The 12270-nt window shown below is 44.2% G+C and overlaps 1 protein-coding gene across 2 annotated transcripts in view; it reads right to left on the minus strand.

Moving 5' to 3' along the window:
* TRPC6 (transient receptor potential cation channel subfamily C member 6) overlaps positions 1-12270 on the minus strand; it is a 363118-nt gene that overhangs the window by 51657 nt on the left and 299191 nt on the right. For both annotated transcript variants that reach the window (XM_077484400.1, XM_077484401.1), the window contains exon 8: positions 6941-7136. In XM_077484400.1, coding sequence (XP_077340526.1) covers positions 6941-7136 — 196 coding nt within the window. The remainder of the gene's footprint in view (positions 1-6940; positions 7137-12270) is intronic.

Below are 12270 nucleotides of genomic sequence, written 5' to 3' on the forward strand. Positions count from 1 at the left end.
CCAGTCTTTGGCATTCGCACCTTTCTTGGTCAAATCGATAATAGGCGCAGCAATGGAAGAGTAATTCCTTATGAACTGCCTATAATAATTTGTGAAGCCAAGAAAGGGCTGTGTGCCCTTGAGGCTAGCAGGAAGGGGCCAGTTGGTAATGGCTGAGACCTTTCTGGGATCCATGCGAACACCCGAACTAGAAACAAAACATCCCAGAAACAGGACCTCAGAACATTCAAAGGAACATTTCTCCATCTTGGCATAGAGATTATTCTCTCTAAGGCGCTGAAGTACAGTGCGGACATGGTTTCTGTGATCAGGCAGATTTTCAGAAAAGATGAGAATATCATCCAGATAGATGACAACAAACTGGTACAGTAGATCCCTGAAGATTTCATTGACAAAGTTCTGGAACACAGCTGGAGCATTACACAACCCAAAAGGCATAACCAGGTATTCGTAATGCCCGTCCCTAGTGTTAAATGCAGTCTTCCATTCGTCACCTTTCACGTATTCGAATGAGATTGTATGCACCTCTGAGATCCAACTTAGTGAAAATGGAAGCCCCCTTCAACCTGATGAATAGCTCAGATATTAGAGGTAAGCGGTATTGGTTTTTGATAGTCACTGTGTTTAAACCGCTATAGTCAATGCAGGGTCTGAGAGTACCATCCTTTTGGGCAATGAAAAAGAAGCCTGCTCCTGCAGGCGATGAGGATTTCCAGATGAAACCTCTCTCCAGATTCTCGGTGACATACTCAGACAGGGCCTGGGTCTCTGGAATGGACAGAGGGTAGGTACGACCCCTGGGCAGGGTTGCTCCAGAGACAAGGTCAATAGCACAGTCAAAATATCTGTGGGGAGGAAGCACCTCAGCAGACTTCTTACAGAACACATCCCGGTAATCGCTGTATGCCGCGGGAAGATCACACAATACGGATGTGGTAGCAATGGGAAGTTTCCCCTTGGGAGCCACCTTGAAAAGACAGGACGAGAAACACGAAGGACCCCAAGCCAGGATCTGCCCAGAAACCCAGTCCACATGTGGAGAGTGGATCTGTAGCCAAGGAAGGCCCAATACAATGGGGGTAGAAGCCTTGGGTAGAATGAGGAAGGAAATCCACTCCTGGTGGAGTATCCCTACCAACATCCTAATAGGTAGTGTCTGGAAAGGGATAGGGCCCCCTGGGAGCACAGTGCCATCAATTGCCGAGACTACCAGTGGAGTAGCGAGGGGAGAAAGGGTAAGCTTCATAGAAGAAGCAGTTCTCCAGTCCATAAAATTGCCGGCAGCCCCGGAGTCCAGATATGCTAGGACTGATTGGGGAGAAATGCCTACATGGAGGAACACTGGAAGAAGAAGACGAGAAGGTGATGTTTCTGGTTCCAATACTCCACCTTCCAAATGTATTAGACCCGAGCGTTTCCCGGATGAAGCGAGCAGGAGTCACGAAAATGACCCTTGCTCCCATAATAAAGACACAAGCCCAGAGTTCTGCGTCTAGAGCGTTCTTCGGGGGTTAGTCTGGTCCAGCCCAGCTGCATGGGTTCCTCAGCAGGCAGAGGATGCTCCACAGGGCGATGGGGAAATAGTTCAGGCTGACTAGGACCTAGGGGGTGCTGGCGTCTTTTTTCTAAGGACCTCTCCTGGAAACGAATGTCAATCTGATTGCATAAGGAAATTATATCGTCCAGACTGGCGGTGATAGCTCTTCCTGCTAATTCATCCTTCACTCGGTCAGAGAGGCCATGTAAAAAGGTTGCAACCAGGGCCTCAATGTTCCAGCTCAATTCAGCTGTGAGGATACGGAACTGAAGTGTTGTCCTACTGAACAAGATTTTTGGCGAAGACGTAAAATGGCACTAGCCGCAGAAGAAACCTGAGCTGGCTCCTCGAAGATATTAGGAAAGAGCTTCAAGAAGTCGGACAGGCTGGAAACCACCGGATCATTTTTCTCCCACAGGGGAGCAGCCCAGGCTAAAGCTTCACTGGAGAGGAAGGAAATGATATAGGCTACCTTTGCCCGATCAGACAGAAATTTTTGAGGCTGGAGCTCAAAATGAATGGTGCATTGGCTGAGGAAGCCCCTGCAGGCCTTGGAGTCCCCAGAGAAATGGGACGGAGCTGGCAATAATAATGAATGCGTGGATGCGACTGGTGCGATAGGTGCAGCTGCTGACTGTACTTGAGGCTGCAGGTTCCGGGTTCAAAAGGAAGCCTGCAACTGCTCGAAGCGGGAAGCCAGATCTTGAAGGAATCGCATCACCTGAGTCTGATTAGATTCCTGGGTCTCGAGTCTCCGAACTATGCCCTGCAAAGGATCGACTGCAGGAAGCAGCATGTCAGCCGGGTCCATGGCTGATCAAACTGTCAGGTCACCTAGAGGCCAGGTGACAGATGCATACCGTTCTGCCTCTCGTGCTTGCGATCGCTTGTGGCCGGCAGTCATCGCAACCGCCAGTCATGTGCGTGTCTGCTATCCTGATCCCACGAGCCAACGTATAGCTACAATGGTTCGTGGGGTCGTGCCAACCTACCACAGTAAAATGGTCGGCAAGGGGTTAAATAATGCATTACAATTTAACTAAACCCTTTCAATTTTAGTCGACTAAAATGTACTGGAGGTTTTAGTTGACTAAAATACGACTAAAACTAAAATGTAATTTTAGTCAGAAGACTATGACTAAAAAAAAAAGATATCAAAATTTGACCTCAAAATGAATACTGCTGCTTTGCTAATGCTAGTGAGTGACAGACTACATCATATTTGTAATTTTTGATTGTGTCCTTGATATCACTTTCAACCTGGAGTTTTGCTTTACCAATTGCAATACTGTCCTTTAATATACTGAAAAAGGCTCTAACAATAGCTAAAGAGCTCATTTTTAAGGTGGTTTAAGTAATATAGATCTGTTGTTGGTTCTCTCCAAAGACGATATGCTGTGGATATCTGATACTTTGAAGTAAGATAAATGGAAAATCTCCAACAATGGAAGTAAAGAATTCATGCAGACACTGTGCTCAGTATTTGAGACATGGAGTACTTCAGATGAAATGAAGAATAAAACTCAGGCAGAATTTTTGGCTTTTCAAATAGCATTCTGTACAAGCCCGAGTGACTTTCTGCAGGTTCGCCCCTTCTGTCCAGTGCTGGATCTCATTAACCACCTCAATACTGGGCACGTACAGCCCCTTCCTGCCCAGGCCAATTTTCAGCTTTCAGCACTCTCACAATTTGAATGACAATTACTCAGTCATGCAACACTGTACCCATATGAAATTTGCGTCCTTCTTTTCACACAAATAGAGCTTTCTTTTGGTGGTATTTAATCACTAGTGTGTTTATTTTTTATTTTTTGTGCTATAAATAAATAAAGACCGTAAATTTTGTGAAAAAAATGCCTTTTTCACAAAAAAAGTGAAAAGCGTCCGGCTGCTGGTCCTGGGGTCTAGCTGCTGGTGCTCGGGTCTAGCTGCTGGTGCTCGGGTCCGGCTGCTGGTGCTCGGCTCTGTCTGCTGGTGTCTGGCTGCTGGTGCTGGGGTATGTCTGCTGGTGCTGGGGAGCCATCCCAGTCAGAGAATTCCCCAGCAGGAGGGGGTTGGACAGAGGCAGAGAGAAGGCTGGGCCCCATGATCTGAAGGCTGTAGCAATAAAAAAAAAACAACAACTTTCCTGTAAAGCAGATTCTTTCTCCACTTGTGGGTGCCGCTGCGCAGTGATCTCCTATGCGACAAGTACATGACAGTCCCGGCGGATTGATATAGGCGAGAACTGTTATGTACTTGTCATACAGGAGATCACCACACAGCGGCACCTGAAAGCTGAAAGTGGAGAAAGAGTCCGCTTTACTGGGGAAAGTTTTTCTTTTAATTGCTACAGCCTGCATGTCATGGGTGGCGCACAGTCCTTCCTTTCACTGCTGTATTGGCCGGACCAACCCGACCTGAAAAAAAAGTACCCATGCAGTAGTATGGGCTGTCCCCCCTCTGCCTCAGCTCGCAGCCTACATCTGCCTGTCACTCAACCACAAACTACTTCATTCGCTCGGGTTGCTCTGTCTTTCTGTGGCTGAGTGACAGTTCTAGCCGGGTGATCGTAAGAGGGGTCCCTTTTTTCCTGTTTGGTGAAACTCAAACAGCCAGAGCTGGGAATCTGGTGAATGCTTCGATCTCTCGTGGCAATTTCACAAGGTCAACAAGACTGACAGTGCTGCTGATTTGCCGGCAATCTCACTCTCAACCTCAGGCTCTGTTTCCTGCTCACACAGACAGTTCTGGGTGCATGGACTGCTGTGGTACCAAGAGAGTGGGCTCCTGGACAATACAATATTAATAAAAAGCTCTACCTTGCTCCTCCTACTCAACAAAGAATATGTCGGGACTGTAGTTCAGAGAGTCACTTGTACCATTGCATAGCTGCAAACAACACCTCCCATGATTCCAAGAGCTCCGCATAGAGGTCTATGGGTTCACTAGACTTGGATCTCCCACTGCTGGCCAGAGGAGGGTCATGCAATACAATCTTAACATCACAATGGGGAAGGAAAAAGTAAATAAGAGCAATGTCTCCTTTTCCATACTGTTGATGCCCTGTACCTGGCTACATTATGAAAGGCAGCAATCATTTTTTCTTTAGTCAACTTGGGATACCTCTATTCTGCATTAGTTATGTGTGTCCTATCACCATGTAACAAAAGAAAAAGACAAAAAATATTAAGAATATATATGTTTCTTGTTTTTTTGTCTGTGTCTCAGAGTTGCACTGCTTAGTAAATGTTGCCCAGCAGAGGTGGTGCTGTTTGTTGGGTAAGGGTTAACTCTGGTAGCCAGGTTTTACCTGGCTTTTCTGAAGACTACCATCCTCTGCTACCATCCTCTGCTAGATAAAGATATAAAAGAGGAAACTCTATATAGAACAAGAGTTGTTGGTTGCTCTCTGCATGAGAAGAGAAGGAGAGTGTTGCTTAGGATGTTGTCACCACTGTGCTACTTTGACACCCCTTGTGGGAGCCCAGTTGGGGGTTCAAGGGATATGGACTTTACTACTAAATGGACTAATGGACTTTCTCACCTATTTGAAGTGTGACCATCTTATGGGGCACAAGGGAGCAGCAGGGACAAACCAAAAAGGCACTTAGTGTACTTTGTACAGGAATGTGTATGGAATATGTTGCTGAGAATGGTTATCTCTTATATTTTACTGCTTCGGTAAAGAATGTTATCGTTACTTCAATCTGCCTAGTCTGAAGACACTAAAGGGGTGCATGCACGGTGTATCAAAGAACAAGGCTTGGAAGGGGGATGAACGGGAGTCAGTGTGAATACATTACAAAGGTCTACCCTGCAGTGGAAGGTTATATTGCCACTGCTAAGCAGCCAGCCAGTGACAGTCTTGGTGACATGGCATGGGCAACAGAGAGCACTGGTGGAGAGGGAGTTTGTGAGCTTGGCCCCCTCCTTAACGACTGGTGCCCCACATACAGGGTCCGATATCACAGCACAGGGTATCCCAGGTACCTAGTCTGAGATGTCATGGAAGATGAGAAGTGAATGACAGGCCTTGGGAATTAAGAAGCTCAGGAACATGTGAAAAGAAGATCTCTATGTGTCAGGGAGAAGCCTTAGGCCACGTACACACGGGCGGACTGTTCGCCCAACTAAGTTCGTCAGACAATCCGACAAACAGTCCGTTCAAAATTTGCATGAACAGACTTGACCACACACGATGAGCAGACAGTCCGCTGAAAGTGTGCGCGATGACGTGAACGGCACGTACGACGGGACGAGAAATTCGACGTCCAATACACTGCAATGCAACCTTCGGCCGTGTAAATCCTTTCTGAGCATGCGCCAAACTTAGTCTGTCGAACTAGCCTACTCACGAGCGGACTGTCCGCTGAAACCAAGTTTGGACGGACTGCCTTACGGAAATTCCGTAAGACTTTGTTCGTCAGACTGTCCGCTGAAACAGTCCGCTGAAGCCCACACACGAGCGGATTGTCCGCTGAAACACTGTTCAGTGGACTAAGTTGGGCGAACAGTCCACCCGTGTGTACGCGGCCTTATAGTGTCACTGGAAGTGAGGTGACACTTCAGGTTGTCCTGGTGGAGTAGGATACAGGTTCCATGGCATCCACTCAGGACTGCTGCATCTATTGCTGGGAGGAGTTATGGAAAGTGAAACATACACAAAGGGTTAACTGTGAAAAAGGAACCAGCTAGCTTCTAAGCCAGAGTGCTGCCTTAACAATGATATCCCATTATCGCAGCATCAGCATATGAATGCAGGCATTAGCGAACGTTGTACCGTGGCTGTACCGGGGTCCAAAGAGTTATCCAAACATATGGGTAGAGTGAGCTTGCATCAGAGCCCTGCCTTAACAACGATTTCACGTGTTGGCATCCTCTGCCTGTAAGTTCAGGCATTAGCGAGCACAACTAGCGAGTCCCCAGCTTGACACATTAAGACCCATACACCCATTGGAGAAATTTCCCACCGCTTTCTGTCCGTACAGAAAGTATAGGAAAATCTTCCCAAAAGGGATGCTCTATCTAAAACAGAGTAATAAACTTGTGTCTGGTATTGAAAATGCCGTTCCTGCTTATCTTCTAGCTAATAGTCTGCCAGGTCCGTTGAGGCTGGATTCACACTTTAGCAGAGTGTTTTGCCTGTTGCCACAGTGTAAGATTATTTTTTCGTGTTTTATTCGTTTTTTTTTTTTTGTATATTTTCACTTTAATGTGCCTTTTTTTTTACCTTTTTACATTTGGGAGGTGGGGGTGGGGAGGTTAGCTGGGAAATTGACATGCTCAAACGATTTCATTCTGATACAAATGCTTTAAGGATGTACATACACAGAAAACTTTGTTTAAATACTGTAAAACAATCCATTATTTCCAGCACTGAAAACTGTTTTATACAATATAACTGAAGAAGTTGCATCTCACCTCGATCTCCTGAAATGAGTTGTTAATCATAGCGATCAGCATGTTTAATAAGACAATCACCATGGTCACATTATACACTCCATAGAGAACATATCCGATATTCTCTATAAATTTATGTCCGTAGTTGATGACAACTGATTTCACTTCTGAGAGCCCAAAAATTGCCCAGAACAAAGTCTTAAAACTTTCTTCAACTCTAAAAAAAAGAAACAGATGAAGATTTTTTGTTACACTGTGATCAGTTACCCAGATGGGAGATTTGCAGACACATTTCTGGCAATTGGTTTATTGATTTTGGTTTCCAAATGTGTTAAATCCAACCTCTTCTATTTTACTATGGGTTTTTTCTCTTCGTTTTTTCATATCAAGCAGGTATGTATCATAAACCTATGATGAAAGGCCTTCTTGAAAAGCTAACTCCCCTCAAAAATTATACTTTTATTTGTATGAGGAGTTCAGGCTATAGTTTGTGCATTTTCTATCTCTGTGACATCTATACAAGAAATGGTTGGAAAGGGTAGGTGAAGAGTACTCCTAAGGCTGGTTATAGATGGTTAGGTCTTTTTTCATTTAGCCGGTGGGGCGAGTGAAAAAAGACAAATGGATTCCCCCATCCACACAATGTATTCTGACAGGAGGACCAGGGCTTTTTTTTCAGCGGGAACGCAGTTCCGGCATGTGCAGGACTGAATGTATGTAATGGCAAGGGGTGCTGGGGTGTGCTGGTAGGTCTATTGATGCTGGCTGCTGAGGGATCTATTGTCACTGGTGGGAATCTATTTTATGCACGGGGGTTTATTGTTGCTGGGAGGGATAGAAATGATGTAGACTAATTGAATGGGAAAAAGAAAGAGGTTCAGTTCCACATCTTTGGTACAATATGTAAAAGAAAATTTCCTCAAAAATGGGACTTTAATGGACTATGAACACACAAGGAATGAAACTTATATAAAATGTTGAAAATGTATTACAAAAGAGAAATACATCATATATCAAAAGCTAAAACACATGATAACACTGAGATAATCAGCACATAAGATGGAAACATGAATAATGGAAGAAGCCCAAACCAACTGTCAATAAGACAGATAAAGTCCAACGTGTTTCGGCATGTGAGGTGAGGGTCTTCAGGGAAAATGAATGGGCTGAAAACTTCCAAATAGATGTGAACAGTCTCATGTGTTAGACGTTTCAAGCACCGGAGATCATATGCTCAAGCTAGAATAAGGAAACAAAAATGCCCACAAGAGAAGAGCAAAGGATGGGATTAGAAAATGTCATGTCTGAGTGGAGCGCTCCCATGTCACAGGAATATCACCCAAAAGGGAGGGCGGGAGAATGACTAAGAGATGAAGGTGGGGAGGGAAAAACCAAGGCAGAGGTAAAATGGCAGAGCGAAGCCTTACCAGCTAGTGTACCAACTTGGGTCAAAGTATGAAACCTATCACTGTGAAGTTTCTTACTGGAGTCCTGTAAAACACACTTTTTGTCAGGGACCCGCACACAGTTTAAATGGCCACTAGGGTTCAGGTGCACTTTGACGCCAAAATAGACCCAGAGGAAAACCTCATGACTTGCAAGATTGTGCTCCCCATGCAAAACCGGGAAGAAACAGGGGAAGAGTGAGCACCTATACTGAGAAATAGAGAAAGGCGCTATTTTTTCCACATATGGACGTGTTGTAGATCTCCAGGATGAAGCAGCACCAAATCTACTGTTGAGGGAAAGGTCTATTGTTGCTGGCTGTTGGAGGCTCTATTGATTCTTGCTGCTGGGAGATTTGTTGCTGCTGCTGGGGGTCCATTGTTGCTGGGGGGGGGGTCTTTTGTAGCTGGGGGGTGTCTACTGTTGCTGGGGTGGGGTCTATTTTTTCTCACTGTGGGAGATCCATTTTACCGGCTTTCTTGTTATCATTAACAAATGCCATACAAATTACGTAGTAGCAGAAAATTATAATTGGTTCTGTATTCTCTAAAAGGGGCACTACTGGGAGGTGAGTAGGGGGTGGAGACAAGGCATGGTGCTCAGAGGTGGGTAGGGGTCAGAGACGAAGGATGATTTAGAAGGGAGGAGTTCCTGCACCTATTCTCTGAGAAAAAAAGCTCTGAGCAGGACTATCCGGTATCAGAATACACTGATCAGCAGCTACAGCTAATTGGCTGCAGCAACTGATCAATGAATGTTTTCTAACAGAATCTGAACAAGGAATTTCACACACAGAGCGCAATTTGGCCTGGCCCTGCTGAACCGTCAAATTTTGATTAGTCTGTACCCAGCCTAAGATAATACGATGGCAAACCTGATATTTTATTACATAAAAGGTTAAATTCAAGCTAACACACCAGGACAAGAATTACATATTACATTTTCTCATGTATTAGGAAACTGTTTGCTTTTGCATCATTTTTGGTGTACATGCCTTTGTAAATTGGAGATTGAGAATTGGGAGTCCCAGAAATACAATTATCATTTGCATCTAACTTTTTCTTTCATGCAGGAAAACTATTAAATGCATCGTTAATTTACTTTTGTTTCCTGTTTCATCATGGAAAGTATTTTTGATTTTTTTGAGCCAGCATTGTCTTTTACACATACCTCCTACACCAGGGGTGGACTGACAACTCATGGGGCCCCCGGGCAATAGGAGATTATGGGGCCCCCAGGCAATCAGAGATTATGGGGCCACACTGTATACACAAACACACGCACACAGTATACAATCACACAGTATACACAGACATTTTTCCTTTTGGCTGAGAAGGTACTGGAGAGGTGGGGCAGCTATAATCTTGGGATTTTTAGACCAAAAGGATGTCGGTAAGGGACATTTCAGAGACAGATGTAAAAAAGAAACACACATTTTTACATACTGTCCCTGGTTTTACTGAGGCTGGCAACCCTGATGGGGCCCCCTAGTGGCATGGGGCCCTCGGGCAGTGCCCGAGTGGCCCAATGGTCAGTCCGCCCCTGTCCTACACTGCACGGGCATGTATCAGCATTTTCACCTCTGTCCAGTGACCCAGGTATCTATAAAATTGAACCTGGAAGACGTGAACTAATCTTCATATATATACTATATTGTCAAAACTATTGGGGTGCCTGCCTTTACACGCACATGAACTTTGATGGCATCCCAGTCTTGGTCCATAGGGTTCAATATTGAGTTGACCCACCCTTTGCAGCTATAATAGCTTCAACTCTTCTGGGAAGGTTTAGTAGTGTGTCTATGGGAATGTTTGACCAATCTTCCAGAAGCGCACTTGTGATGTCATTTTTGAAACGAGAAGGCCTCGTTCGCAGTGTCTGCTCGAATTCATTACAAAGGTGTTCTATTGGGTCAGGCCTCCGTGCAGGCCATTCTACCCCAAACTCGCTCATCCATGTTATCCATGACCCTGCTGTGTGCACTGGTGAGCAGTCATGTTGGAACAGGAAGGGACCATCCCCAAACTGTTCCCACAAAGTTGGGAGCATGAAATTGTCCAAAATGTCTTGGTATGCTGACACCTTAAGACATGGGTCCTCAACCTGTGGCCCTCCAGCTGCTGAGGAACTACAAGTCCTATGAGCATTGCAATGCTGACAGTTACAAACATGATTCCCAAAGACTGAGGCGTGATGGGAATTGTAGTTCTGCAGCAGCTGGAGGGCCACAGGTTGAGCACTCATGCCTTAAGAGTTTCCCTTCACTGGAACTAAGGGGCCAATCCCAACCCCTGGAAAAAAAAACACCCCATAATACCCCTCTACCAAATGATTTGGACCAGTGCACAAAACAAGGTCCATAAATACATGGGTGAGTGAGTTTGGGGTGGAGTAAATCGATTGGCCTGCACAGAGACCTGACCTCAACACGATAGAACACCTTTGGGATGAATTAGAGCCGAGACTATGAGCCAGGCCTTCTCGTCCAAGATCAGTGCCTAATCTCACATGTGCTTCTGGAAGAATGGTCAAACATCCCCAAAAGACACACTCCTAAACCTTGTGAACAGCCTTCCCAGAAGCGTTAAAGCTGTTATAGCTGCAAAGAGTGCAATATTGAACCGTACAGACTTAGACTAGGATGCCTCTAAAGGTCATGGGTGTCCCAATACTTTTGGTAATATAGTGTATGTCTCAAATATTTCACATATAAAGCGTGTCATGCATGCCATTGTGCAATTCTTATTTCTACCAAAGTCTACCCAAACATTATTTACTGTACATCAATGGCTACACAAGTGTGTATGTTTTTTTACTTTTTTCACACAGATTTACATAATTCATGTCACTACATTTCCAGGCTATTACGATCTATACCTTTGTGTTCAAAATTCCTTTCAGTCTTAATAAACGAGTACCTTACAAAAAGTCCCGTATTACTTGTAATATAAATAGAACTTACTATAAATATGAAACTTGTTCATCTATTTGAAGATTCCTAGATATCATACAAAAATACCTGTTCCACACAACATGTTTCACAGTATTAATTCATGGCTTCATTAGTTGTGCAAACATTAAATAGAAATGTTCAAGTGCTTGTGCTACATACCAAAATGATCAAATAAAATAAAATCAGACCACCATTGGCCATGTGCTGGCCCTTGTTGGACCACATGGCCAATGGCAGTCTAATTTTATTTAATTTGCTAATTTTTGGATGGGGACAGCTTAAATCTCTCTCTTATTATTCTTCATATATGCACAGATTAATATGTGGAGAGGTATGTGAATCACAGGGCTGCTCAGAGTTTCAAATTCCTTGGTAGCTAACACCTTTAAAGGGTAACTCCGTTTTCATGGGAAAAAAGTAGCAAAAAAATAAATAAAATAATAATAATATAGTGTATACAATTGCAACATGAGTCATATTGTAATTTAATGTTATTAAGAATGACATTTCCTTTTCAATCTGCAGCTGCCGTAGTTTTCTGTAAAATGCAATATGGCTACCTGGAGGAATATTGTACACAAATGGATGATGTACAGATTGCCCCCCATAAATGTAATTTCCTGCTTGTGTGATTGGCTCACTGATTTTCTCAGAAGTCTCCAAATCAGATTTTGAGCATCCCCTGAAACAAACATTTTATTTTTGGTGAGATACACTCGAAGAGAAATTATGTCTAAAAGGTTACAGAGCCTGTCAATTTCCTCAATAGAGCCCCGCAAGTGTAGCAGCTAATTGATAATTATAAAAACCACTCCCATACAGACTCACTGAGCACATAGACATGGACAAACACACAGCTATTTCTTCAGAATAACAAAAGGTAGGAATTTGCAATAGTTTGTTAAAATCCCGGAAATGTATATCGATCACCCAGAGGTAGAGCTTGGCGATT

Source organism: Lithobates pipiens, unplaced genomic scaffold (genome assembly GCF_037356315.1).
Source record: "Lithobates pipiens isolate NorthernLeopardFrog02 unplaced genomic scaffold, aLitPip1_a1.2 Scaffold_16, whole genome shotgun sequence".
In the NCBI taxonomy this organism is placed as follows: domain Eukaryota; kingdom Metazoa; phylum Chordata; class Amphibia; order Anura; family Ranidae; genus Lithobates; species Lithobates pipiens.